The sequence below is a fragment of the Vanacampus margaritifer genome, chromosome 6 (assembly GCF_051991255.1).
Source record: "Vanacampus margaritifer isolate UIUO_Vmar chromosome 6, RoL_Vmar_1.0, whole genome shotgun sequence".
Classification (NCBI taxonomy): Eukaryota; Metazoa; Chordata; class Actinopteri; order Syngnathiformes; family Syngnathidae; genus Vanacampus; species Vanacampus margaritifer.
The window spans coordinates 13,175,823-13,202,339 of record NC_135437.1 but is presented as its reverse complement, the minus strand read 5'-3'; the positions used below and the strand labels follow the sequence as shown (position 1 = coordinate 13,202,339).

Here is a 26,517-nt window from a genome sequence, read left to right as displayed (position 1 = left end):
CGGAAATTCATTTCAGACTCTGACAATACCATTGTTGACCATCGTTACAGCTCTTTTTGGTACACATTTGATTAGCAGAGTGTCATTTGTTGTACTCACTACAATATAACGTACAGATGAAACTTGAAAATTTAAAGAAATGATACTAAAGTATAGTATTTAATTTTTATAAGGTCACTTCAAACCTAATTTATAGATTTTAAAAGTTTTCATTAGCTGCAAGCTAAAAAAATATATATAGTATTTCAAAATTGCATGTAATGAAATCTGTTTAGATTTTATTTTTTTAATTGAACTGTATTTTTCTTATAGCTTTACATTACAAACTCATTTCATAACCCTTACTTCAAATAGAAAATATTTTAAGTGTATATAACGTAATTGACAGCAATAAAGTTTTCAAAAATATTTTTCATTCCTTTCCTTCACCAATCAGAATGGGTCATGCCAGCATTGTTACAGTGGCGGGTCCGAGATGGCACACAGCATCTTAGATTAGATGTGCCACCAACCCCTTTTTGTGTACCTCAATTATATCATGCGTATAGATACTCTGTAATGAAGTGACAATCCATTTGAGGATGAGGAGAAGCGGTGCATAAAATCGGTGAACATTCCCTCAACAGTACCATACAAACCCACGAGAGGCCCCCATAACATTCCCTCAATGTTTTTTTTAAAAATACATATACATATATATATATATATACATCTATACATATATATACACATATATATATACACATACATACATATATATATATATATATATATATATATATACACATACATACACACATATATATATACATATACACATATATATATACACATACACATATATATATACATATATATATTCCAGTTTTTTTTTTTAAATTTGATCCCAAACATACAAAAATCTATGATTATCTTGCCTTAATATTGATATAAACCGTATGTACTGGATAGAGAAAACATAGTTATCAAACATATACTGACATAGAAAGGTTTTAGTCCCTGGATGACACTAAAAACTTTAAACAACGTATTTAACACTTTTATTAATACAAAACAGAATATAGAAAGAAAATTTCACTCTCATGCCCTGGGGGGTTCTATTGCTGCAAACTGCATTAGCTGCGAAAGTGGCATGTTTTTTGAAATAAAAATAAAATAAAAATCCCTTTGTCCCCTTCTGGCTTAATAAACTAAATCAAATGCTGTAAAACAAACTAAAAATACACAAAACAACTAATCAAAGTATGCCCCAACTTCGCCCCCCTTTGCGCTACAAGCGGGCTAAAAATCTACAAACATAAATAAAGAAAAGCACAGTTTGCTTGGCTTTTTTCTTCTTCACAATTACACAGCTTGTAGAGAGTCTATCCAGTGTCCACTTTTCCTTCCCGTAGATTCTGTAGGCGAGAACATAAACCCCCAAAAATAATACAAAAACAAGACACGACAGCGTGGTGTGTGAAGAGAGGAGTGAAAAAAAGGCAAGAAAACTCCCGTGTGTGGGTGAATGTGTGTGTTGATGAGTTAGGGGGTTCTTGGCAGGCAGGCAAGAGTAGGATTCATTAGTCTGTAAGAGTCTCTCCTCACTGCGGGATAGGAACTGCGAGGTTGCGAGAGGAGCCAGGAAGTTCGTCTCGGACCGCGGTTAGGTCACCACACACCAGCGCGCGCACACAATCTGGTGACGTCTAGGTGGTTCTCTCCTCGCTGTCCATCTCCTGCTTGGTCCGGCGAAGGTTACTCTTCATTTTCACAAACTCCGGAGTGTTCTCCTGCTCCTCCTCGTTCTTCTGTTGCTCCAGCTCCAGCTGCAAAGATGTGTACGTTTGATTAAATGCAGGGCCAGTGCATTAACTCATTCACTGCCATTGACGACTATAGACGTTAAAAATTCATGTGAACTATTTCTATTAGTTTAACAATTTTCCATTTAATTTCATTTTTTACGAAAACCCTTTTTTTTTATAAGAGATATAAAATTATTATGCGATTAATTGCGATTAAACGGCCCTTATTTTTATCATTTGTTTTTTTAATTAGGCCCATTAGGTGATTACATTTTTTTAAAATTGTAATTAATCATGACTTCACTAGTTAACTAACGATTGATCACAAATTTGATATCTGTTCTAAATTTACAAAAAATAATAGAAATAGTTCAAATTAATTTTTGACGTCTATAGCCGTCAATGGCAGTGAATGAGTTAATTAAACATGAGAGTTTCACAATGTCACATGTACTTCGGGGTGGCAAAAAGTCTAATTGCATCACTCGCAAACCCTTAAAAAACTTTTGAGCTAGGCAGAGCAATTGAGAAAATAAATTGGTGTGAATGTAAAGAAGAGTCAGTGTAAAAGAAGATGTTAAATGGAATGCTGGCCACAATTTACAGGTAAGTAAATTAAATAAGGTAAATTTATTCCAAAGTTCCGTTATACTGTAGTTAACATTATTCATTGAGGGACTGGTTTTATCAAATAAGTATTTTATATCATAATTAGAGCTGTCAAACAATAAAACAATTTAATCAGAATAATCACATCTCAGACCTTTTATTAATCACGATTAATTAATTAAAAAGCCTTTTTGTCAACATTTTTTTGTCCGCCAAATTTGGAGAATGCCCGTTATGTGTTAATTCTTTCGACATTTACTCTTATGAGGACGTCTTCAACCTTTTTTGATCAACTGCACATTCTCATCTTTCTTTTACTTGCATAATATAAAAAAAAAATGACCCCAAAAGTTTGACATGAATTAAATGATTTACTTTAGTGCATGTATTTATGTTTATTGTTCAAACACAACCTGTGCTAACTTTAACTTAAAACCCGCTGTCAAGCTAAAGGATCATCTGTGGTCAAATAGTGTGATTAATTTGTGTTGATACACAAATAATGCAATCATTTTTTGTGATTAAATAATTAGTTAACACGTTTAACTTTGACAACACTAATTATAATGATTTAGTTTTTTTAAAACATCAAAATAAGAAAACAAAACAAAACAATAAAACACAACTATCCAGAGGAAAACTACCATTCAAAATATCTGGTAGTACAACTACTTTTCAAGGAATGTTTATGTATGTATATTATTTTATATATAAACAACCATGCACACTGAGCAATGCGTATTTGCAGATAACATACAGTATATAGCGGTGAGTACTGTTATATTGTCGGTCTACATGTTGCTGGTTTCACTTCTGTTGCTTAAAGGATCTCACCACAACATAAATGCTAATTAGCATTAGCACTAAGCTAGCGGGGAGCTTTCTTTGGAGTTTGGCTGTTTTACACACACAATTGTGTAGTTGTATTTGTTTTATGTTTAATTTAATAGTAACTTGAAGTAGACAGCTTAAAGCCTCTATGTGGAGGACCATTTCACTAATTGCATCTGCCAAACAGCTGCTAATTGGGAAGTGAGTTGAATGGACTGTTCAAAAATCCTCCAACTGAAAAGCTCTTATCTTGAAAAATTCACAAGTTGGGTTACGCGTCTCTCGAGGCACCACTGGGCGGTATTTTTGGGGATTGTTTGATAGTAGCCCATTTCAGTACCTGCTCCAGTTTCTGTTGTCTTTTCATGAGTTCAATCTCCAAATCGCTCCTCTTCTTGTGTGCCTCCTGCTCTTCCTTCTGAGCCTTGAGGACTTGCTCCCTCTTCCTCTTCTCCAGAACCTTCTGGAGTTCCGGTTTGTTTTGAGGAGCCAGGCCCCTATGCGAACAAACAAACAAACAAATGGCCTATTACTGGCTTGTAATACCAAGTGATCAATCACATAAATACACAGCAGATGAGCATGACCTCATTCTGCCTTGTTACTTGCATTCCCCTTTCTCCGTGTTTTGGATTAAAAACATGTCAATGGAGTTCTCGTAAGTTTTGTTTCGGGGCCAATTGCACCAAATGTTCCAGTCTGCGGACAAGATGGCTGCCAGCACTGGAACTGACCTTAGGGGAAAGAGGGATGAAATCATAGCCTGCTTGTCATTACTTTTCCAAATGCCGCAGAGACACAACTCATAAGCAAGCGGGTTTGTGTATTCTCACACGCGAGCACAGAGTAAAACAGGGTCAACTATTAAGCACTTTTCAAGCTCTTGAAGTGAAATTTCAAACTTTGCCAGGACACAAGCCACAGCCAGCTTCATTATGTTCCAAGATGTTTGTCCATCACTAATTTTAGCGGCATTTTGAAATAATTTTGTAGAAATTTGTTCCAGGGTCGGATTGTCATCATAAAAATCCATAAAAGTGCAGTATTTTATAGGATTTTTGTGCAGTTTGTCACTTTTTTTTTTACTCGCAACTGCCACCTCTGGCCCAAAGCGTAACTGCAGCATCTGTGTCAGGCTCGTCCGTGGTGCGCGTGCGAGTACGTGCGCCATCTTAAAGTCACAGCTGACAAATGAAGACATGACTTCCCAACAAAACTGTGTGGATAGATAAAAAATTATATGTGCAGTAAAACAGTCAGGGCTCTTCGTACTCATCTGGGCATTGTTGAAGCATGCATGATGTAGAAAAAGCTTAAAGACTACCTTTTTAAATGTCACAATGTACCTTTAAGTAAAATATTTAAAACACTCAGGATAAGTTAAAATGTGTATGCAAAACAATTCACTTAAATAAAATAATTCATTCTTAGGGGTGGAAATCACGATTTGATTAAATTCCGATTTTTGGGTGTGCGATCGATTCAGAATCGATTTTCGATTAAGAACAATTTTTGCTTCAAAATGATTTGATTGACATTGATTTTTGCTTCAATTTATAGATGTTCAAGAAATCGTAATGATCTACTCCAGTCTGACTCGCTAATGCGCGCTATTGCGGCACTTTTATCACTCAAAAGAACGTCTCCACGCTGCAAATTTTAATTTTTTTTATTGGAATAACTTGATCGTGACTTTTTCCTTCTACTCTCTAATGTGGCTACAACTTAACAGTGTATCAGACCGCATGCAACCACACTGCCCCTAAGTGGCCAAATTGGGTACAACATTAACAGCTCTCCCAATAAAGGCACACACAAACAAAGTGAAGACTGTATAAAATAATTGAAATAAAAACGATTTTGGGACATTTAAAATCGATTCTGAACCGTACTAAATGAGAAACGCGATTTTTATGAGAATCAATTTTTTGGCACACCCCTATTATTTATATTTAATTAAAATTAATAACCACGCATTTAATACTAATAACACAAAGTTAAATGTTGGGGTTGACTGAGTTTGCAAAGATATTGCTCATGCGGTAAGCGCATGCCGAGGAGGATCACACAACTCATGGGCGTGTGCTGCCGATGTCAAAAGACTCATCGGGGACGGTTTAGAGTGTGCGTGTCTCTCTCGCTGCAATTCCAAATGTGATGATGTCATCCTCCAAAAACTCAAGACAAGTTTGCGGGTTGAGGAAGATTGCAGAGAAGCTAAGATGGCAATAGATTAGCACAAAAAGCCTGAGATGGATCAGCAGGGTCTCGATAAAACACACAAACGTATACTTACTCATTTTCTCGTACACTCTCTCACACCGTCATGCACACTCCCCCCCTCTCATCGTCATGCACTCACCATCATACACACACTGTCATTCTGACTCAAACTCGCTGAGGTTCACTCAGCCACAACACACACAAAATATTAAGGAAGAGGAGTGAGGCTGTACACCTTTGTGCAGAAAAACTTCAGCACAACAAGCCCCCCTTTTTGATGTAATAGCAGGCCGTCTTGCTGCTTTAATTAAATGTATCACTGAGCCTTGAACATTACATAACCGCGCTCACAATGTTCCCAGAAGCCGTGGGAGTTCTTTTTTCTCTCTCCCTCCAACGTGATTACTTAAATGAAGAAGAAAGTGTGTGTGGTCTTGTGAGAACAGTTATTGGCCTTGAGCAGGCAGTTAAGAGTTGTCTGAGATATGGAAGGCCATTTGACCACGTTTTCTTGATAGATTATGACAAAAAATAAAATAAAAATAATCAATCAATTCATCAAAAATGACTGTTGGTCTAATCTATCTGGGTGTGTTCTGAACTCCTGTTTCCACTCGCTAAGCCAAATGACATTATTGCCAATTTGTAACAGATCTGTGGCACATGCAGCAGACACACTGCCAACTCCAAATAGGCATGATGAGCCAATGTTACATTTTGAGGTTATGAGAACCGTGAGCAAAAATATCACAACATCAAGGTATTAAAATTATACCACTAAAATGTCCTTTTTAAAAATATATTTTGGGAAATTAAAACTTTTTTTCTTCTTCTGTTGAACATAACCTAAGAATATTTGGTACATTAAGAAACTTGTACAATTACTTTCTTAGCAAGTCACACTTCTAGAATAGACCCATGCACTACTCATGTTGTCCTTGGGGCTAACTAGTACCCGCTGGCACCATGTTTGTTTATTTTCTAAGACAATGTTCATTAATTGACATAGCAAAGTTGCAGTTGCAAGTAGTTGCTCTCGTCTTCCTCTCCTCCTTTCCTCCATCTGTGTCTTCTGCTCACCCCCCCCCCCCCCCCCTTTCTGCTCAGCCCACAAGGAAGAGAAACAAGCCGCTGACCTCTCGTCAGTACTTCAAAGAGTTAATCATTTGGCAACCTCTGCAAGCAGTCAATCATAGTGCCCTACTAAGCGTCCTCAAAAATGAGAAGATGAGCGCATTACCGGTGACGGACAATTTGTGCCGTTACTGGAACCTTGACTTTTTAAAACCCCGGTAAACCGTCAAACCTGTCATCGGCCCATGCATACTCCCAGCACAACATCAAACAAAAGTTTGTGCCGCTTATCAGAAGCTAACGCTGATAATGCTGTGCTAATCTCTGCTTCCAACACGGCAGCTCTGCTTATCTCTTGGCTTTGACATGATAAGTGTTTCCGACTAGTCCAGTCGTTGTTTGAAAATAATGGATTCTCACCTAGCCTAGCTGCCAAACCATGGGCAGATAAACTCGGCATGGGGTTGGAGTTATGTAAATGATCCATTTTGTGATGTCACGATCTGGCAACATTGAGAAAAGCCTTGCGCAAAGATTATCCATCCATTTTGTAGAGTGCTCTTGCTCTCACTCTCACGTACCCACGTAAGGACAACTTATTGTCCTCAATGAACCTAATATGTTTTTGGAAGCAAGAGTAACCGGAGAAAACCATAGGGGGACAAACAAATTCAAGATTTGAACCATGAATCTTAAAACTGTGTGGGAGATATGCTAACCACTCCGCAAAAGTCGGCACAGCGATGACACGAGAATAATAAAAGCATTCATGGTTGAGAACAATTCAATGGAATTTCCCCATTATGGATAAAATAAAAGTGAATCCAACTCCCACTTTTGACTCCCGCCTTCGAATGTTTTCACTTTTAAGCTCCCAAAACCCCGTTGCCATGTAAATAAAATCGTGTCCATCCTGCTTTTTGTGCAAATGTGGAGGAGAGCAAGGTCAAAGTAAGAAAGTAATAACGGCGCCTGCTTAAAAAGATGTTTGCGCCATTCTCCTCCCTAGCGTGTGGACAAATGTTTCCATAATTACAAAGCCTTCTGGCCAGGTCGCCTCGCACAGTGGACGCCCCTCTAGCGCATGACCAAAAACACACTGGAATTTTCTTAAAATTGCTCAGCGTGTTTGTGTGCGTGCGTAGCCGTGGTAGCGCACGGGCGGAGAAAGGCCCTCGGCTGCGACTGTTTTGTAATCTTGATTACATAACGTGCCTTTTCATGCAACGCTCTATCCATCCATGCATCCACAGCACCTCCACCCAACCCACCAGCAGCACTTTCATGGTCGTGACTAATCCCATGCACAAAAAAAATAAAATAAATAAAAAAGATCCATTCCTCACACACTTCACACGTACATTCCAACATACCTTTTCCTAATGTTTGTAAACAAAAGGTGCCAGGGTACTTCCGGGGAGCAGAAAATGATAGACAGCAAGCAATTCCAAAATATTGCTTTTGGGAGTGCTTTCAAATCTGATCATACAAAGGCTTTACACGTTTGTACAATCCGGATTTATTTCCCCTTTATGTGTGGTCAAAAGGCCATCAAAGTTAGCAGTTCCATGCAAGTCTTGCAGTGTTATTGAGGTACGCTAGCAACTTAGCAGCTGCTAATTCGACCGCGGCCACTGTCATTTATGCCGTAAAAAATCTTCTTTATGGTGTTGGTCAGTTATTAAATTCAGATGTGTAATATCTATTAAACCGTAACAGCATAAATGAACAAAAAAGATTATTTCCCCCACATTTTACGTGTGGTAACAGTTAGCATCTGCAAAAGTGGTTTGTTTGTGTGGCCTTAATTTAAGGTATCTGTACTCATGACCTGTTTTTTTTTTTCGATCAGGAATTAGAAATTAGAAGAGGAGAAAAATGCCATTAATTGTATGCAATTTTCTGGAAAAATGCAACATTGGAATATGTCTTTTTTCATTTTGTCATTATTTTTTACTTTTTTATCAAAAGTAGTAGTGGTATCGGTACTTGGTATCAGTATCAGTAGTACTCAAGAGCTGCGTACCCATAATGGTATCGGTGTCAAAGAAAGTGGTATCGAAGAGGACATGGCTAACGTTCCCATTTTCTCAATCCCGAAATGCTCATCGCATGATCTCGATCCAGGCCCCCGTTAACTCGCTGACTTCTTTATAACACACTCCTGTGATGTAACATCTGTCGCTATTTATAGCTCTGACACAAAGATGCCAGCCGCTCCGTCCCACGGGGCGAAACGCGCAAATGCAGATGGCATGATCTCGTCACGCTGACCACATGACCTGCTTGGCCCCGTGCCGCCGATCCATGCGAGCTTTTTGCATAACGCATCTGACACGCTGACGCGCCTCTGCTGTTATGTAAGAGTTGCTATGATGGATTCGCGGTCGGTGCTTTACGTAAAACTGCCGCTGGAGGTTGGATGCCACTGAAGACACCTAACAGGACGACCCACCCCCACACACGACCTGCATCAGGAGGACCAAGGACGTCTCATGACGATTACATGACCTTAGCTTCCCTCAGTGGAGGTCAGACTAAGGTGACGTGCACGTGGAGACTGTGTGACAGGCTTTTTAAAACCTCTCAAATTGGAATGCGATCGGGCGGGGCGATTTTAAAGCCATGTCAGCCAGCCCACACATCCAATCATAGACGTATCAACTAGGGGTGGGAATCTTTGAATGTCTTACAATTCGATTTTGATCTTTGGGCCTGCGATTCTATTCAGAATCGATTTTTGATTAAGAAGGATTTTCATTTAAAAATGATTCGATTTGCTTCAATCTATAGATGTGCAAGGAATTGTAATGATCTACACCAGTCTGACTCGCAAATGCTTATTCGCGCGCTACTCACGGCACTTTTATCACTCAAAAGAACGGCTCAACGCTGAAATTATTATTATTTTTTTATTGGAATAACTTGATCGTGACTTTTTCCTTCTACTCTCTAATGTGGCTACAACTTAATAGTGTATTAGACCGCGTGGATCCACACTGCCCCTCAGTGGCCATACCGGGTACAACATGAACAGCGTTCCAAATAAATGCACACACAAAGGCAAGACAGTATAAAATAATTGAAATAAAATCGATTTTGGGACATTTAAAATCTATTCTGAATCAGACTAAATGAGAATCGTGATTTTTATGAGAATCGATTTTTGGGCAAACCCCAAGTATCAACCAAATTTCATGTTGCTAAGCGAGCCAGCAGTGAGTGAGAACACTTCAACACCCGTTTACCGACCTCTTTTGGTTCATAAGCAGTTCCCTGTGCAGGTCCTGGTGGTTGCGGGAGTTTTTGACTGGGTTGATCAACTTCTTGGGCTTGATGAGCTGATCGCAGTCTCCCTCCAGATAGTCGGGCTCGGCCATGACACTCCTCCCTGGAGACAGCGACAGACCAGGGTCACGCGAATCTGAACGCAGGCAAGACCAAAGACGAGATGGGACATTGAAATATGGGTGGGGATGGAAATGGACACTTCATTGCGTACACTTGCACAATTTAAAAATAGCACTGCACTTTTGAATGGCAGCATAATTAGGTTTATGTAATATTGTTGTGTCCAGTGAAAGTTTGTTCCTTGGGCTGTTTTCATGAAGTCATGCTGTGGATTATGCTGAATGATTGTGATGGACTCCTTACATAATCGGAGTGGAGAGAACATGTCGATATAGAATGAGCCACATGCAAATCGACTAACGAAATGAACACACGCACCCACTTATTGTCTCCTTTTCTGCACATTTGCATTACTGGCCACAATGTTTACAAGTTATTTGGATAATAGTTGATATTTATGAAGGTGAAAAAGCACAGTTCCCAGAAGCGCACGACATATGCTACGCAATGGAATTTATAGCCAAGGACAACAAATGTAAGCAGTGCTTAGAACACCTGTTATATAAACAAGAGAGACCACCCAGCATCACAAAGTGCTTTTATGCAGAAAACGAGAAAACGAGTCAAGCATAACATCCAGCCATTAACACTTATTTTAATATAATTAGTCCTATAAAAATCCAATAAATTTACCTTTGTTTCATATTTCTAAAAAAACATGATCAACTTCAGTAGCATTTTAGTATGAAAACCATTTGTATTAAAGTGCTTCTAAATACTTCTGTATCTGTACTAACCATTACAGATTTTGCGGTTTATGGAGAGGGCATTAAACCATAAATTTGGGTGATGCTCGAATACATTTGTTGAGCAACTTTCACCCGTCTCAAGCTCGTCTATCCATCAGATGTAAAGTTTAGAATAAAGAACAGCACATGCCAAGCCATATAAACCTTTTGACAACAGGACCTTGCAAATATAAACACGAACAAAATCCCAAACCACTCAACAAAGTGACAAAAACAATTTATGTAAAACAGGTCAGACCACAAAAAACTTTCAAAACGGTGCAAAAAAAGAAAGAAAAAGTCAACACTTACTTAACTCACCCTGCAGATGAGGAAAGACGGGGTATCTGAACATGGTCGCCATGGCTTCTATTTGGGTTTAATTGTCAAGAAAAACAATACAGAACTAGCGGTAGTGGTCCTGGTTTTTAAATATCGGAATCAGAGAGTTTCAGCTTTGTCCTTTCTGCACAGCTGTCTGCTTCAAAACAGAGCAAGCCCGAATTCAATGTCTGTTTTATAGCTGCCTTTACACACATACACACACACACACGCTCTGCCGCCCGCCCTGCTTCTACTCCCTCCCACTTCTGTTCAATATGCATCTCTTTAAGCATATTTTGTCTCTTTGTAAGGCCATTATTGTCTTTTCCATCTAATTGTTTGAGTGCTTCTTTTCTAAGCATTCAATGTGGAGGTGGGATTGCTTCCTCAAAATCCAAACAAAAATGCCATCACTCCTGCGGGTCGGTGCAATTGAGGCAAATCTCCACTAGAGGTCGACATCCTTGCAGCGTCAAAGGGCAACCATGGCAAAGTTACATAACAAAGCTGCCTGAGGTAAACATGGCGTGTGATTGGTTGTTTTCAAGGGGAGACGTTGCACAAAAAGATGCTGATGCGCATTTACAGTCAAATTGTTCATTTGTCACCTTTTAAAAATTAAGTTTCATGAGACCGACACAATTACAGTACTCCTACACCCTGGAACAATCAGCACTTTCGGCAGACCCCAAAAATGACATGTTTGTTCAGCCATTAACATTGCATTGTCAAAGAGAGCAAGCCATTTTCAATACTTTAAATTGGTAAGCTGTTGGTTAAAATAACAGCCATATATGTAGACTAAGCAATAGTATAAGTTGTGAAAAAATATTAAATTTACCACATTTTTGGGCAGAGGAGGGTTTGGCCTGACGCCAGCGATATTGTAATGTACAAGCATTTTTATGTAACATGTCACACAGTGGTATCCATGGGCGGTTTTACAGGGTGGCAAGGGGTGGCAGCTGCCACCTTTACCAAATGCTTTGCCATCCCTATGGTTGGCAATAAATCTATTAATACTAAATGCAAAAATGTTATTATGTTCAGGTAGCAGTTTTGCAAACAAAACAGGCAATAAACACACCAACATATATAAACAATTTGCAATTGCTTGACTGACTAATTTTGGTGTGCTTGATACATCTTTGGATTTTTCTGTATGTGGCCCACGGAGGAAAAAGTTTGTATCCATGCCCTAATATTCTTACAAACAAGGTGTTTGAGACCATCTAACATGCCTACCCATTGAACAAACATATTTATCGATAGGGATGCACGATAATATCGGTGGCCGATAATTATCGCAATTATCGACCAATTTGACGTCATACAGACAAACCAGATAAAGAAATCCGGCGATAATAACATTTGTACATGTTAGGACTTATAGTTGGACTCAAAAGTACATTTGTGTTCAAGTTAATTTTACAAACATTATCAGCTTACTTATCGGTTATCGACATTGACACTTTAAATGATTGGTTTATCGTATCGGTTGAAAATAGCATCGTGCATCCCTACTTGTCGAAAATATACGTCTTTGGCAGTAAACGGTTGGATTTCAGATGACAAATATAAATGTCAGTGACATACTTATAGTGTCTTAGGATCAATACTTTGTGGTATAATTGGCGGGGGGCTTACGGACTATTCACCTTGGAGTTTTTGTTGTTTTCTGATTGTGGTTCCTGATCCCCTTCCTCAAAATTAACAGTAAAATGGCCTTAGAGCCAGTATGCAGGGATGTGTGTCGACGAGCCGGGGAGTGTAAAAGGGCTCGGCTGGGGGTTGGGAGTGGGAGGTATAGGTCTGCGTGCGAGCCCACGCATGCTGTGCACATCAAAGGTGTTTTTTGTTCATGCCACTAGCAGGGGGCGGAGGCTCTCAAAGGCTGGCAGTGTTGTCGAAAGTGTCCGTTAGCTTAACACATGTGCTCAGACTTCCTGCGCGGCCCCAGGCTGAGGGGAAGTGACATAGCGAGTTCAAAGGGGTCTAGCAACCTCAAATTGGAGCCCTGCTTCACTTCTGCCCTTACCGCTGCTGCCTTTAAATATTCTATTTACTGTCACTTCTGGTTCCATTTAGAGTTATATGCCATATACTGCATAACGTACCATCTGTTAAAACACCGTAAAACAGTGGTTCTCAAGCTTTGTACTCAAGGTACCATCTCAAAAAAATACTTTTGCTCTCAAAGTACCACTGTCATGACCAACACTAAAACGCAGTAGTGTCGTAAGGGTGTTCAGCAAAAAATGAGGGAGAGGCTAGGATTCCAAAAAGCATACGAGTTAAATACAACTGACCTTTACTTCACATATGTACTGTATTGGATTAGAAAAAAATTTAAGGCGCTGTAGAATTTTGCAAGGTTTGAACATTCAATTCAGCGAATTTCAGTGTACAACTACTTGAACAAAACATGTCAACTGGTAATGCTAAATATGCATGTAAATGACACTCACGTTGGAGCGGGGTGGAGTCACATTTAAGCCATTAAAGCTGCAAGAGTCTTGGATTATGACACTAAAAGCTTGGCACCTCCGGCCACTGGGACGATGGCCAATTCTTTTGAGTAAAACCCTTTCAGCTGGAAAGGTTCCACTGATTTTCTTTTTAGCACAGAAGGGGTTGCTTCAGTGGTCATCCTTAGGATTCATGCCGAAGCGTCTTCATCCCAACACCGAGTTCTCCAAAACATCGCTTGCCTTCCGATAGTTAGCTTCCTTCTTGACCAATGCACTCCAATTGTTGCCTCCCGTCATGCATGAAGGTAGTGCTGTTTTTCACAAGCTATTTCTCCAAGCTAGCAAACGTTTTTTTCTTTTTTCTAAGTACATCTTTCCCAGGAAACAAGACACTATCACGTTTCCTCTTTTGATGTTGATCTGTACCTCACAAATGTTTGGCGACAGCCTTGGTGTTCCACCTCAACACTTGATCCAAAAGGTCAGTTAATTCCGCAGGTTTTACTTTAGTAAAATTCCATACACCGCTGCATGGTTGTCTTTGGTCTTGTCGATCTTCTAATCTGTACCACTCCAATCACTGTAGAGATCTTTGGTCTTCCATCCTCATACTTTGGACCTAAATATCAGAACATTCTTCGGGTTTTACTGTAGCAACGTTTAGTACACTGTCTTTTTGTCTTTGGTCTTGCTGCTCTCTTCATCTACCGAGAGATCCTTGGTCTTTCACCTCAACCTTTGGATCGAAAACCTGTACGTCTTAATTTGCAAGGTTTCTGTACATTGCTTCATAGCGGTCTTTGGTCTTCCTCCCTTCGATTTGCTGTCCTGTACAATGCAAAATGTTTATAGAGATTCTTGGTCATCCACTTCAATGCTAGGATCAAATACCTGTACAATTCTCAGGGCTTTCTTTTACAAGAACGTGTGCATCGTTTCAAGGTTGTCTTTGGTCTCTTTCTGAAGTGATCTACTGATCTGTACCTAAGTTTGGAGGTGTTTTGAACTTCTGCCTCAACTATATCGGGCCAATGATGTGATGTGTTTTTCTGGTCCTAAAGGATGGAAGATTTTACTGAATTTTTAACAATGCTTATCCCCTTAAAAGTGGTAAAGTTCTCCCAGCGGACTTACTAAGTGGCCTTAACATCGGACTGATCGTGTCCAGACTATGTATTTCCCATTTTCAACACCTCTATGTGCCTTTGTGTTCTCCCAGTGTGCTGCTTTGGGACAACACTCACTGCTGTTCCGGGAATCCCATTACAAGACTTTTGTTTATTGCTCTTGGGAACCAACGCACCCTCCCATCCCCAGGCAACACACTGAGTAAGACAGAAAATGCAATGAGCCTTCCAAAAGAAGTGTGTGAGCTGGGCCTAGAAGAAAAAAGTAAAGCATTTATAAGGATACTAAATGAAATGCATTCAGGCTTTAAATGAGGATGAAGTTGGAGGAAAAAAAGTTAAACTGGGTCAGACAGTCAGCGGGAAGTGGAAAAGGGAGTTGGCCCAAGACACATTTCCACTGTTTACTTCACTCCTGACTATCTGACATACTATAAATGATTAAACTTATGACCATACATAAAATGTCTTCTCAAGAGAAAAAAGCACTCACTTTGTACTAGTGACAGTTTCAGAAAAAATAAGTGAATGAATGACTAAATAGGCAAATGTGGTTGGCAGGCGCAGAGACCGTGCCAACTGATATCACACCAGACCGTTCTCTAATCACCAATTTCCCTTTTTCACCAACCCCCCAGAAGAAAACCCCCCAAAACAAACTAATAAGTTATTATATTATATATAAAAGTAATTCAACCATCATTTTGAAGATTCCGCTAAAGCAGAGGTCACCAATGTGATGCCCGCGGGCAGTTTTTTGGACCAACCTTCACATGGAATGCAATTGATATTGGCCCTACAGCAGAGGGGCAATATTTTAAAGGATTTTTCAAATATAGATTTATAGCCTGTAAATGTCTTTCATATAAGTATTTACTGTAATGATGACAGTTTGAGATTATTATGACAAGTAATGAATTACAGCAAATTGCTGGGTGTAGTAAGACTAAAACGTGGTGTAAATGGCATGCTCAGTTACCTCCAAGCTTACTTACTATTTTTCCATTTGATTGTTTTACATTCATGGCCAAGGAGTGTTTTCCCCAAAATACTCACTATAAATAGGACTCCTACTATTGCACTAGCCTAAGTTAGTGACAGCCTATGACACATTCTCACTTAGTAACTGACGGACAAAATAATGACTGGCAAAAAAAAATTATTAAAGAAAATTGGGCCAAACAAGCTTAGCATAAAAATTGGGCAAAAATAAGACCAAGTCATGACAAATAAATAAAAATCTGACTATCTGTTTGACCCTGGAACCAATTGCATATATTTCCATTCTTTTCTTCTGGCCAATCTGTTTGGAAATGTGAACAAATTGGTGGTTCTGCAGTCTGCTCGACCTGAGGGGTTTTACTGTATAGGTAGGTGGAGCTGATTTGATAAATAGAAAAACATAATCAGAGCCACTCAACTAATTTTCCTGCTCAGGCTAGGAACAGACACGGACCGCATGGAGGTCGAGCAGCTGGCGGTCATCTTCACCATCTGACCTCTCTTTCTTGTCCAGGATGGTGACGTGAACGACGGAGGGCCTTTTAAGAGCTGCCGCACGGCCGGGGTAATCTCTGTCAGCCGGGTGCTGCTGACCACTCCCATTTTGTCATCCACACGCCAGGATGTGTTTTCCACAGGAAGACATATAGAGGTCATGTTTGCAAAACAGACCGGTCATCATCTTGCTGTTTGTGTTCTTTCTTGAGGCCTAAAGAGACGCTTTATGATCGTCTTCAATCTTACTAGCCGCCTTGGATTTCACGGTAATAAAAATGCTTTAGAACTAGTTAATGAGAACAGACGCTCATGAGCATACAAAATGTGTCACATTTAAATCATCTTGTGCACACTTCTCAAAATCCAGACAGACTATCCCACTCACAGATGGGAGGTCCATCCCTTGGGGGAAATGGCGTCATCCATACCCTAAAGCAACCCCCACGCCCCTTTTCTCTCTAACTCTCTTGTCTCATGGACACATGCACAAGCGCACGCACACATGCACGTGTTACAAGCCGGACGGATCCGGGTACGCGCCCAGCAGCTTGTCTGTTAATGAAGCGACCATTCAGCCATAGACAGGAGAGGCCCTAATTAAAGCACACAGATAGATAGATGGGCTTTTAACTGACAGCTGTAGGGGATTGGGAGGGGGGGGGGGGGTGGCTTGAGTGCGCGTGAGGGAGAAAGTGTGACAGAAAGAAGTGCTTGGGGAGTGGGAGCTCGTGGTAACAATGAGCTCACTTCCTGTACAAGGCACAAGCACGTACACGCTGCACACCATGACTATGCAGATAAATCACAACGGAGCCACACGGTGATGTACTTGGGCAAATTTACAAACAATGGTACTTCACTCACCCTCAGGAAATAAAATGGTGCTAATGTGTACAAAAGAACTGATTAGATTAGGAAAAAACACATATGGTGACATAGGGATGGACATTAGCACTACGCGAATCAACTTTTGCCATTGTCATTGAAAAGTGGATCACACCCTGGATTGGTCGCCGCAGGGCGCATACAGAGAGACTACCATTCATTCAAACAGTGCGCGAAGGGGGGTTGAAGTAGAGCTGGCTGCAGGTATGAAATCTTTTTCAGAATCAGTTATTGTAATCATTATATAGACAAAAAAACTATTTGGCATTATTGAACAACAACATGCGTGAGGTGCTAGTACTATTGTTGTCCACTTGGGTTTGCTATCTTTACATTCGATATAGTTGCATCTGTGACGTTTGAATGTGCACAGGTTTAAAAGGTGGGACCTGGCCCGGTGAGTGACGTGTATGTCGTCATCAAATGAGAGCATAGTTGTTAGCCAGTTCACACATCGATCGCCTAATTTCGTCACTTGTGGCCATCGGCGCTAGCAAATGAATGTGCTTTTTTTCGGTGCTAATTTGTTACCGTTTATTCAATATGGTGATTGAAAAGTGCACCTGCAGGTGCGTCTATCCTTGACAACTCATAGGGTCAATTCAATGTTCTAACTAGCTGTGGTAGTAGGATATATTAAATCAGCTACTGATATTTATGTCACCTTGTGTCGGCAATTGCAGTGCTGTTGTTGAAGGCATTTGTGCTTTGCAGTACAAGATGTACAGTTCAGGCCAAAAGTTTGGACACACCTTCTCATTTAATACATTGGCTTTATTTTCATGACTATGTACATTGTAGATTCTCACTGAAGGCATCACAACTATAACTATGACAACTAAGGAACACATGTGGAGTTATGTACTTAACAAAAAAAAATTAAAATAATAAAATAAGTACATCAATAAATAGCAACCCTTTTCTCTGATTACTTTTTTTTTTACACATTTTTGGGCATTCTCTCGATGAGCTTCAAAAGGCAGTCACCTGTAAGGGGGTTTCCAACAGTCTTTTAAAGAGTTCCCAGATGTAAAAATGTCAAAAGTATGCAAAAAAGTAACCAGAGCAAAGGATGGCTATTTTGAAATATCTAAAATATAAAACGTTTTTTGTTATTTCAGCTTTTTTTTGTTAAGTATATAAATCTACATCAGTTCATACATAGTTTTGATGCCTTTAGTGAGAATCTACAAAGTAACCAGTCATGAGAATAAAGCAAATACATTGAATAAGAAAGTGTGTCCAAACTTTTGGCCTGTACTGTACTTAATCATCTTTTTTTAAGTGGAAAAAGATTCCAAATTGTAGACACTCGATATTTTATGCACTCTTAACTTGTTAATTTTTTTAATCAAATTATTAAAATTATTCAAATAATCACTGCAGTCCTAAAGTGAACCCACACAGCCTGCAAAGAAGTCAGGCAAGTAAACCACAATACTGTCAGTGACTTACTAGATAATAACTATTGATCCGTGGAGGTTGAAACAAGTAACAAGCTTGTTTTGATTTGATCAAGTAAGGATTAAAAGTATAAAGTACAGATATCTGCTTTCAAATTTAGGCGATCAACGTACACAGGCATCAGAAAAAGAAATACTTAATGTAGAGTGCAGATAGTAAGCAGTCTGCAGTCTCCAAGACCTACAATAAAAGGTTGTTGTTGTTTTTTTAAATCAAATGTCGGGTATCTCACCTTTTCCAAATGGTTAAAACATTAAAAGTCAGCATGTGATACCCCGCCTTGACCTACTGCTCTGCGTGGATGAGAAATAACAAGAGACGAGAGCGGATCGTTTCGATTCTGTTCTACTTCCTGTGCATTGAAACCTCGATGGGACGGCCCCTCTTCTCCCACAGTGTCATGATGTCACCAGGGAGATGCCGGGGAATGGGAATTTACAACCAAGGTTTTAGGGTCATAAAACATAAGATGTGCAACCATGCGAGCATACAAGGCCAGCATAGCGGCAGAGATTGCGAGGCACGTGTAAGCGGTGTGTGTGATATCATCAGGCACGACAATTTTATTTTTTGGCGGTATCATGGCCAGAATGATTCATAGCGGTTGTCTGCAGAGTTGTCTGCAGAAAATATCAACATGCAGCTTAGTAATCAGACAAAAATACCATTTTTTTCCAGTTTGCTGTATGACACATTGTGCCACTTCTTACAAGCATCATCACATGTGCTGAGGGAAACCATCGTCAGACCAAAATCACAAGTAGTCACTCTCACACAGTTCACTCTTAGTTTACTTTAAACAAGATTTTTAAGTGAACAAATCAAGTTTTTTTGTTTTTTTAAACGACTCCACACATAATTGGAGCACAAATGAGCAGCAGCGAATAAGAGTGTAGAGCTGGCTGGCTGTTAAGTGGTGAACACCGTATGGCTTCTTTGCAACTGGCTAACACGTTTTCTTACAATTTGTTTAATTAAGCAATTTAAATTGCACCGGAAGCTGTGTCTATCCTTGACCACTTGCGGTGGCATTACATCATGTTGTAACTAGCAATGCTATACTGAATTAGCCAACGTCGCTACGTCATGGCGATTATTGGCGCCAACATTGGGCGTTTTGACAAATATCTGTATCAGCCTTTAAAAAAAAAATAATCTGACAGCCGATCTAAGGTAAATCTAAAACCATTTTAATCTCAGGGAGCTATTTTTTAAATTTTCAGTTAACTTTATAAGAAATGCTGCTGACTCTGGGAACCTTCTGAACCTTTTGTTTTTGTTCGACATTAAAACAAAGAAATGGGAAAGTTTTAAGATTTCAGGCATTTTGTAATTTTGGAAAAATAAATATTGTAGAAAACTATAGAGAGCTATGGTATTTACTTGTTTAAATTGCCATTTACGGTAACTTTTAAAGATGTACTGATAACCTTGGGAGCTCCCTGAACATTTTGTTAGAAATTTAAAAGTATGTTTATTGCCTAAGATATAAAAAAACAAAAACATTTCAACATTTTGTAAAGTCTGAAAAGTTGTTCAATAAGCATGCTTTTAGAAATTATAACAAAGAATAGAAAAAATGAATATCGGCTCCAAATATCGGTTATCGGCCTCCTTGACTACTAATAATCGGCATCGGTATCGGCCCTGAAAAAAACATATGGATCTATCTCTACACCTTATGTTGGCGGTTGTAGATATTTCTGTTGTGGTACACAAGTGCACTTTATCTTCCTTGTAAAGTATAAAATGATCTCAAAATTTCATTCTGTCCAACAACAAAAGCACTTTTCAACGCTTAATCCCCCCCCACTGCTGTCACAATTTTTGTAAAGTACTGCCACAAAGTCAGGCATTTTAGGCTACAACAATGAGGAACTGACAACCAGCTATTATTCAAATTGGTCATGTCTGGCTATGATCTAGCCCCGGCATAGTTGTTTTGTTTTCCCCACGTAGCCCTAACATCATACACACGTTCAAGCCCTCCGAGCGCTGGAAGCAGATTACAGAATGAATGGGGGCGATTGAAATGACAGCGACGCCGCGTCGAGTCATGCTGTAGGAATGTGATGAACCTGCAAAGTGATTGTCACACAACGATATAGATATCCAATCACATCTGTGGCTGCTTTAGAGTGACAGGAACACGTGCATGCAAAGGGACAGGCTCTTTCTTTCAAAAGGTTCAAATCCAAACGCTTAGTCAAAGCAAATTTTCAACATGTGCCCCGAGTGGAGGCTTACGGGGCGGGGGCGATGTAGGGTACAATGAGAGGTCACACCTGTCAATGCAAATGGCTCTATACCATACCTCTCTGCTGCCTTACAGCTGAGAGTGACACATGTTCCTATATGTTCATATGAAGGCCTGGTGGGAACAGGCGGCACACACGTGTGCAGTCACGCACACTTATTCCACTCTGCATCAGTTGAGTCTCCTGAGATACAGTATGATACAAAACTGCACTGATGGAGACAAGAAGGCAGCAGAAAAGATTGTTTACTCTAAAAATAATTGGATCAAAAGCAACCCAATTATGGATCAAAAATGGACCAACCCAATTTGACCCAACTTTCTGGGTTGTTGTTTTTTTCAAAATGACCCAATTTATTTGACCCAAGTAAAGGATCCGACCAATATTTACGAGTTGTTTAACACTAAAAGGCCCGTTTCTAGAGGTTCGGTCCATTTTTGACCCATTGTTGGGTTATTTTGTAACCAAACTGTTTTTAGAGCATGAGATGCCCTCTCAAATAACAAATAACATAATCAAGGAATACTGTATGCTCATCTTGTTTTCACTTTGCGAGTCATAACTACTTGAAACTGTCACATGATCCTCAAGCACGCCATTGTGCAATCATAATGCAGTACATGCTGCAACTTGTACTGATGCGATGCGTCGCTTTTTTCCCCTCCTTTTTTTGGAAACAAGGTTGCGGTGGCGTTGTTCCACCATCTTTTAAAAATCCTTCTTTAGCTGGCTGGTTAACATTACTCTTTGTGGCGTGACAAATTTAGAAGTCATTTATTTTCATTTTACAGCGACAAAAGGCCATATCGCCCAGCCCTACTTTAGCCTTATACAGTGGTTAACTGCACAGCCCAGAATGGTTTTACAAAGGGGATTATTTAAATTTCCATGACTTCCTATGGGGACAAATCTGAACAGATTGTTTTGGCCATCAGGGGGTTCCACTGTACCCAAAAGCATGAAGCAAGTTGCATCCGACTGCGCACTGTTTGATGAAAAAAAAAACGAAAAAACGGCAAGTCTTTGTTAAGTCTGTTCCACTTCCACATTGAAAGCTTTGTGCACTACTACGGTGTTCCCCCCTCGTAGCTGGCGGGAGAGGGGGGGGGGGGGGAGTCACGCCTCCCTCCTCGCTTTGTACAGGCTGAGCCCGGCGGGGCTCTCCGATCTCATTGGCTGCACCGGCGCACACCGGGGAGGATTTGGGAGGTTCTCCTTTGTTTACATGCTGGCTGGGAAAACCCAATAACAACTGTTACCTTGGGCAACCAGACGATCCACAGTTATCCACACGAGAGCGCGCGCACACACTAATACACTAAAGCGGCGTCCAAATCAACAGTCTTTGTTCTCTCTGATTCATGAGTACCCATGACACTAAATATGGCATCCCTATGCATATTTTTAGTTCATAAGGCAGACAACTGCATGACAATTTTGTCATGCAGATTATTAACACCCCACCGAAGTTGACTTCAAGCTATAGAAGGAAATGGCTCTGTTCCTACTTGTGTTTCAAATAAGATGATATATCTTGATACCGGCTAACAAAGAGCTTAATCCAATCCACGGCAGCCTAGACGCTCAGTCTCCCTAGACTTGAACCTGCGTGACAGAGAAGGATCTTGGGCGCTGTCATCCGTCCTCAAGGGCTGCTACAAAGTGGCCTCACACGCTAATGGATCCAAATAGTGATTGAAGGCTCTCAATCGCTCAGCCAAATCAATGGGGTTCTTTGTGAAAGCCACTTCTCAATAGGTTGTGTGTTTTAGTCTCGATATTGAATGCTTATCTTATCTCATTTATGAGTGAATCAACATACGGTGCCGAGCAAACATACAGACTCGGCATGACTGACTTTTACATGCTGCACACGCACTGAAAAGTCAATACCTGAATTGTGACATTATAATCAAAAGCCCCAGGGCAAACGTAAACCGAGCATTTGTCCTGTTGTGTCACGCTTGTTTACTTTGCGTCCTAATAGTTGATTCATAAGGCTAAACAGATTATAGAGACAGCAGCAGCGAGCCAAAACACAAAAACAGAAGATTTCAATGAACGGCTGTAGCACGATGCTAATCCAATACTGTCTACTCTATGGCACTGAATGTATGAAAAAAAGCACATCTGCTCTTAATCACTTGTGCCATAATAAAACATTCATTTTCTGCAAAGTAGGCCACGTCAGTATTTGATTCGAGGATCATGAGTGTGTGATGAGAAATTTCCTGAATAGCAAGAAAGCTTTCACACAATGCAATTATCAAAATGTTGTCTCCACCAAGATACAGGTCAGTCTAGTCTGGTTCACACAAACAAACAAAAAAAATGATGAAAAAAAATCACTATTTTTTCAAAATGTCAATGTTCAGAGGAGAAAATCTGACATCAACTTGCGCCTCTGCTGCTTTAGTGAACGCTTATTTTGGCCTCAAGTGTTTCAAGATGCGATAAATCAACATCTGTTCTGCATCACTGACAAGAGTTCAGAAAATAATAAAGTATTATTATAATTAGGCTGGATTTACACTGAATGTTTTAAGTAGCAATTGAGATTTTTTTTCTCACTCAATTAGAATATCTGTCATCCATCCATTTTTTCCGCCCTGTTGAGGGTTATGGGTGAGCTGGAACACATCCCAACTGACTTTGGATAAAAGGTGGGGCACACCCTGGGCTGGTTTCCAGTCAATCGCAGGATACATACGTCGGGCCAGGCAATTAATTGAAATTTAATGATGATTTTGATTTAAATGATTGTCGTGAAGGTGTAGTTACTGCGACATCGCTGCTGATGACCAGTCAGTCTGGTGCATTTGCATTGCATGTTAGCATTAAAATAGTTGACTTTTGTTAAGACAAAGTTATTGGGTTTGATTAATAATTCTTTTTGCTTTGTTTAATTCGACAGTTAGATAGAAATCCTCAACTAAGTGCACTACAAAACTTCAGCTTAGTGTAAAAATAACAGCCTTATGCATTTTTTGTGAAGAATTGTTCCCTATCTGACAAACTAAAGATAGTATCTCAAATTTTTGCTGGCATGTCGAAGCAAAAATTGGTCATCAAAAAAAAAAAAGTAGTATAGATTATTGCGAGTGTCTCTCAATTGTTTGTTTTTTTGCTTGAAAAGACAACAGACAGTGCCATGAAAAAACATTTGCCCCCTTCTAAAATTCTTAAGTTTTTGCATAGTTTCCCCATTTAATGTTAAAAAAAAAAACACATCAGAATTGTGTCACTTGAAGCACGCAGTGCAAATATCCAGCCTCAGATACTTGGGATCTGGTTTAAACTGTGAGTTTCATTTGAGGTGAAGTCCTGAAGGCTGAAGCGGCTCACAACGTCACTTAAAAGAACTACTGTAACAAGGCATTCTTTGAAATACACCAACAAAAAGGCCTGAACACTAAACTCAACAATCTCAAGTAGTTCTAAGTCTCGCGGATCAGCACATTCTGCTGACTCGTGCACTTTTAACCCACAGACAGGACTGTTTTCAGATAATACCATCAACACACACACGCGGTCACCCCTCGTGGACACACACCCAAATCCTTACCCAAATACCTTGCTTTTTCTAGGTCAAAACACACACTGCCAACTCGGTAATGATACATCCCGAGAGATGACCCAGAACCACTAATGGACATGTAGGGCCGACGAGAATGGAAACTTGGGGTATTTCATTCACATTGAAATTCCTTCAAGCGCAATAACCATAGGAGCATTCCAGTTGTAACGTTTGCAACAAAAAAAACGCCATGACAGCATCCACCCTTACGGGAAACAAGAGATTGAAAGAAAAGAGAGGGGAGGGGGTTCAAAGATCAGAAAACAGATGTAAATCCTTTAGCAAACGCCACTGCAAATGACTAACACATGTGAGGGCGCCTTTAACTTGCAGCTCCTCCAAAGCACAGGACAGGACACCGGCTGTCACTCGCCGGCTGTCACACCTGCCCCCCCCCCCAGAAAGTTGGTGAAAGTTGCACTTTCACCACCTCCTGCAACACATGGCATCTTTCAAAAACCATCCAATTTGACCCCGAAAGTTTCTCTAACTACTTTTGGTTATAGTTTGACTAAAAAGTGAGCAGAAGTGTATGGTTTAACAGACCAGTTGCAACATACAATTGCACAACCGTGTTGGCTAGTGACAGGACAAATGTGAAATGCACTGATACTTATTCATTGATTCCTACTTACCTTGAAAGAGGATCTTACTTGCTATTCATTCATTCTTATTTAACCTTAGACATCTTCCTAAATCATAAAGACATCTGCAGCACGTGTCATTGTTTAATATACGAAACGTTAAAGGCTATAAAAGGCACGCTAACATAAAAGACTACGTTGATCACGTGAACGACTACCATATATTAACTGTCCCAAATACTTGACAAGATTTGTGAGTGACGAAAGTATACGTTCGTACGTACGTAACGTGTGTGGAAACTACACGACGTGTTTCACATCTTCTCTTGTCCCGTTCGCTGACTGTCGCGCTACAACATAAAGAGAACAAAAGAGTTTGTATTTTGAAATTCGACCTAATTTTTCCGCTTCTTCCTATCGTCTTGTGTGTTCACGAGACGCTAACTGACCCCCTTGAGTCCTCCACACACATAAAAAAGCAGCTTTACAACACCCACCCCAGACGCTCAATCACAACCAGGTTGCTTTTGTTACAGGACGCTTATGAACGCAACCTCAAGCAAGCGCGAGACCCAGACATGCACGCACACACACACTCACCACAAAGTCAAATGTCGACACCACTTCTTCCAGCTGTGTGCAAAAAAAAAAGTGGTGAAACAGTCAAAAGAAGCGCATCTCACAGTCACGGGTTGGCTTCGAGGTGTGTCTTCGTCTTTTGGAAACTGCTCAACTGCTCCATACGCACACTCAGCCGGGAACCACACGATATGTAAATTTCAGACCAGTGGGAGGGGCAGAGTGACGTCACATAAAAGCGACTCCCCTTACTCTCCTCACAAACAGTATTGGCATCATGTATTACCATGTAACCAAGTACTGTACATTGCAGCTATCTTCTTCACTTGATGTTTATTTTTCTGATTGCTTTTTACTTTAAAACAGCTATTTGTGCTTTCTACTCCTTACTTTATTAAAATAGGCATGTTGTTACAACATGATGTAAGAAATTGTCAAAAAAGAGAGAAAATTAACCAGGTTGAGCGAATGACTGAGTGAATGATTGAGATCTTGGGAAACTTGGGGCGAATGTAGGAATGTGAACCAGGGTGCATTAACACAACATATTAGGAGAAGTTTAAGAGAATTTTTAATGTCGGCTACAATAATGACTCATGGTGAATAAATATTTTATGTCTTGTCTCACCCTAAAACAGTCAGCTTTTGGTGATCACAAAATTTCAATCTAATCTAATCTTAAAAATAAAATAAAATAAATAAAAAGCATATATGGAAGGATGGAAGGCCTGCTGCAGACCGATCGTCACAGCCAAACATGAGAGAAGTGGACCACAAAAAAGTTGGCATCTTCACAGCAAACCAAGCAATTGAGCACTGCACATTTGTCATGTATTAGGTAGGGTTTGAGGAGGCACTTATAGTATACTGTGTTTTATTGTATTTTTTAAAAGTGAACCACCAAAAAATAGCAAAAAAAATGAGACACTTTTCACTTTGCTTTCTAGCCACAAGTACATTTCTTGTTGTTTTGGTTATGCAAATGTATTAAAATCTGTACTGTATGTAATTGAAAGTAGAAATTCATTTGAAAACGATATTGAAAGTGGATGGATGCTAATGACACGCGCAGTAGCTCTTCATCA

General features: G+C 39.9%; 1 protein-coding gene across 12 annotated transcripts; it reads right to left on the bottom strand.

Annotated features, from left to right (window-relative positions):
* Positions 1–1,023: 1,023 nt before the first annotated feature.
* fam107b (family with sequence similarity 107 member B) lies at positions 1,024–25,619 on the bottom strand. 12 transcript variants are annotated; one of them, XM_077568198.1, is made up of 5 exons: positions 25,454–25,615; positions 25,138–25,203; positions 9,777–9,948; positions 3,568–3,724; positions 1,024–1,808 (listed from the first exon to the last, which is right to left on the bottom strand). In XM_077568198.1, exons 3-5 carry the CDS (start codon positions 9,902–9,904, stop codon positions 1,689–1,691), a joined length of 405 nt encoding a protein of 134 aa, XP_077424324.1. In that variant the 5' UTR covers positions 9,905–9,948; positions 25,138–25,203; positions 25,454–25,615; the 3' UTR covers positions 1,024–1,688. The 12 variants fall into 12 exon arrangements, with proteins under 12 accessions (XP_077424324.1, XP_077424327.1, XP_077424322.1 ...); XM_077568201.1 differs by having other exon boundaries at positions 9,777–9,915; XM_077568196.1 differs by lacking the exon at positions 25,138–25,203 and having other exon boundaries at positions 25,454–25,619.
* Positions 25,620–26,517: the final 898 nt, after the last annotated feature.

Coding starts and splice junctions, on each gene's coding strand:
- fam107b (XM_077568191.1), bottom strand. CDS start 11,027: ATGGCGACCATGTTCAGATACCCCGTCTTTCCTCATCTGCAGGGTGAG. Junction 9,949..10,975: donor TCATCTGCAGGGTGAGTTAA/GTAAGTGTTGAC, acceptor GCCTGCGTTCAG/ATTCGCGTGACCCTGGTCTG. Junction 3,725..9,776: donor CTGCTTATGAACCAAAAGAG/GTCGGTAAACGG, acceptor TTGTTCGCATAG/GGGCCTGGCTCCTCAAAACA.